Source organism: Cryptomeria japonica, chromosome 4 (assembly GCF_030272615.1).
Source record: "Cryptomeria japonica chromosome 4, Sugi_1.0, whole genome shotgun sequence".
Classification (NCBI taxonomy): domain Eukaryota; kingdom Viridiplantae; phylum Streptophyta; class Pinopsida; order Cupressales; family Cupressaceae; genus Cryptomeria; species Cryptomeria japonica.
The window spans coordinates 242,449,910-242,452,007 of NC_081408.1; the positions used below are offsets into that span (position 1 = coordinate 242,449,910).

General features: G+C 39.1%; 1 protein-coding gene across 1 annotated transcript; it reads right to left on the bottom strand.

The window, feature by feature from the left end:
• Nucleotides 1–712: 712 nt before the first annotated feature.
• On the bottom strand, nt 713–2,098 carry LOC131065461 (F-box/kelch-repeat protein At3g24760-like). Its single transcript, XM_057999961.2, has one exon. The coding sequence runs from the start codon at nt 1,924–1,926 to the stop codon at nt 760–762; it is 1,167 nt and encodes a 388-aa protein (XP_057855944.1). The 5' UTR covers nt 1,927–2,098; the 3' UTR covers nt 713–759.

Here is a 2,098-nt window from a genome sequence, read left to right on the forward strand (position 1 = left end):
GTATAGATAAGTAGTATCATTTATGAATCAATGGATCAAGAGTTAGTATATTTTTTGTTATCTAATTTTGACTTTTCTTGATGTTTCTTCTATTTGTAATTATGAAAGAATGATTGTATTTTACCAAGGGGAGAGGGACCAATAGGTGAGAGGGGTCCAATATATGCTATGGTAGTTGAACAAAATGGGACCAATAAAGGTGCCCTAAAAATGTCATGTCAATGCTTATCTCCAAAAAGGTACCTCTAAAATTCAAAAAATAACCAATCATGTGATGCCACTTCAGCGCACTAGTAAACATGACTTAGTGCATACCTTTTGGTCTTATCACAATTTGGGACCATTTTGGATACCTTCACCAAAATGCATGTTGATATGACATCATATTTGACCATGTGAGCTTGAAAACGATTTTTTTAAGTAAGAGACTTGACAAATCAACTGCAATACAAAATTTAAAAAAATTTAAATTATCCACATAAGATTTTGAAAACATGAAGTTAAGGTGCACCCGTATAGCACCCTCTCCCCTAGTCTATGTTTACTTTTAGTCATAAAAACAAGCTTAGAAATTTAAGTGCGACCCATTTCAAACAATTTCTTACGGAAAATCTGCAGGAGTGTTAAATTTCAACTATAGTTTAAGAAAAAAGATTATGCTTTTTAACGATAATGGTGTGGTTGCATGAATCTGTTATTCATCCAACTAAAATACAAATATTTCCAGACAACACAAATACATTGTTTGGTTTACCAGCTCTATGCTTTAAAAACCAGCGACGTTTGATCAAGCGTAACTGGACAACAAACAAACAATACTCTTTCTCGCCAATTCCTAAACGAGCAACCATCATTATCTCCCAACATCTCCCAAACGCCTCTGCTGAAATCAAACAAGCAAACGCGCCTTCTGCTTACATAATTTGATTTGCTGAATACATAAATCAAATCCCCCGCGCTCCTGCATTCGATATACTCTGCATATGATGAGTATTCATCATCTTCTTCCTCCTCTCTTTCTTTGCCTGCAATCAATTTCAACATTTCACCAGGCATTCGTAATTCTGTGCCCTTCTTACACTCCATCTTATTCTCCTCCGCAATAGACATCTGGAAACTTATTTCTCCATTCTCCATGATTAATCCCGCTATAACCAGTCCAACCTTGCACGCTAAACAGAAGTATTTAACACATTGAGAAGAAGAAGAAGACGACGCCAATGATCCCACACTCATTACCTTTCCCCATCGCTTGCTCTGCAACTCGAAACAACAGCAATCTCCCTTAAATTTCTCCAAAACATAAACTTTTCCATTAAAGACAGCCGAAGAAAGCCAGGTGGACGAAGCGCTATGTTTGAATTCCCCTGGCAAAGAATCGCACATTTCCGATTCCCTCGATTTCAGGTCAAGCATCTCCACACATAATGGATTTTCTTCCAACTCATGAACTCCCCCAATCACAATCACTTTCCCTCCATCGTAGCAAACGAGGGGATTCTGTCGCCACACCCGCAAAGCCGCAGTACTATCTCGCCATTTTCGCGGATTCAAGAAACTATCCATGAATTTTAAGCGGTCGCCGGAAACGGAAAACAGAAATCCGTTGCCTTCCATAAAGATCGCGTCTTGCTCGTTGGAATAAAGGCTTAATGGCGGCAAACGGATCCATCTGCGGGCCACGGGATCGAACCCTAAACCTCGTCCTTTATTGGCTCCCAAAATAAATAGCCAGGGTTTGCATTTGTGAAGGGAATTCGAGAGCGCTCTTCGAATTGGACTGGAAGCGATGAAAGAATGCCATTGCTTGCAGACGATAGCCGCTTTGGGAGCATCTGAGATTGAAAGGAAGGCCATTATAACCTCTACCATATCATCTGGCAATGACTGAGAGATTGATGCTTCGCCAATCTCCTCTGCTGCCATTATTTCCTATGGATTCTCAAAGATACTCTTCACAAAGGTTGATTAATTAACAATGGATCTTCTTACAAAAGTAGCTTCAAATACAGAGTATTCCACCAACAATGGTTTACATAACAATTTCATAGTTCATTCCAGACCATAAGCATATAATTCAAAGCTGTAACAGAGCTAA

Coding starts and splice junctions, on each gene's coding strand:
- LOC131065461 (XM_057999961.2), bottom strand. CDS start 1,926: ATGGCAGCAGAGGAGATTGGCGAAGCATCAATCTCTCAGTCATTGCCA.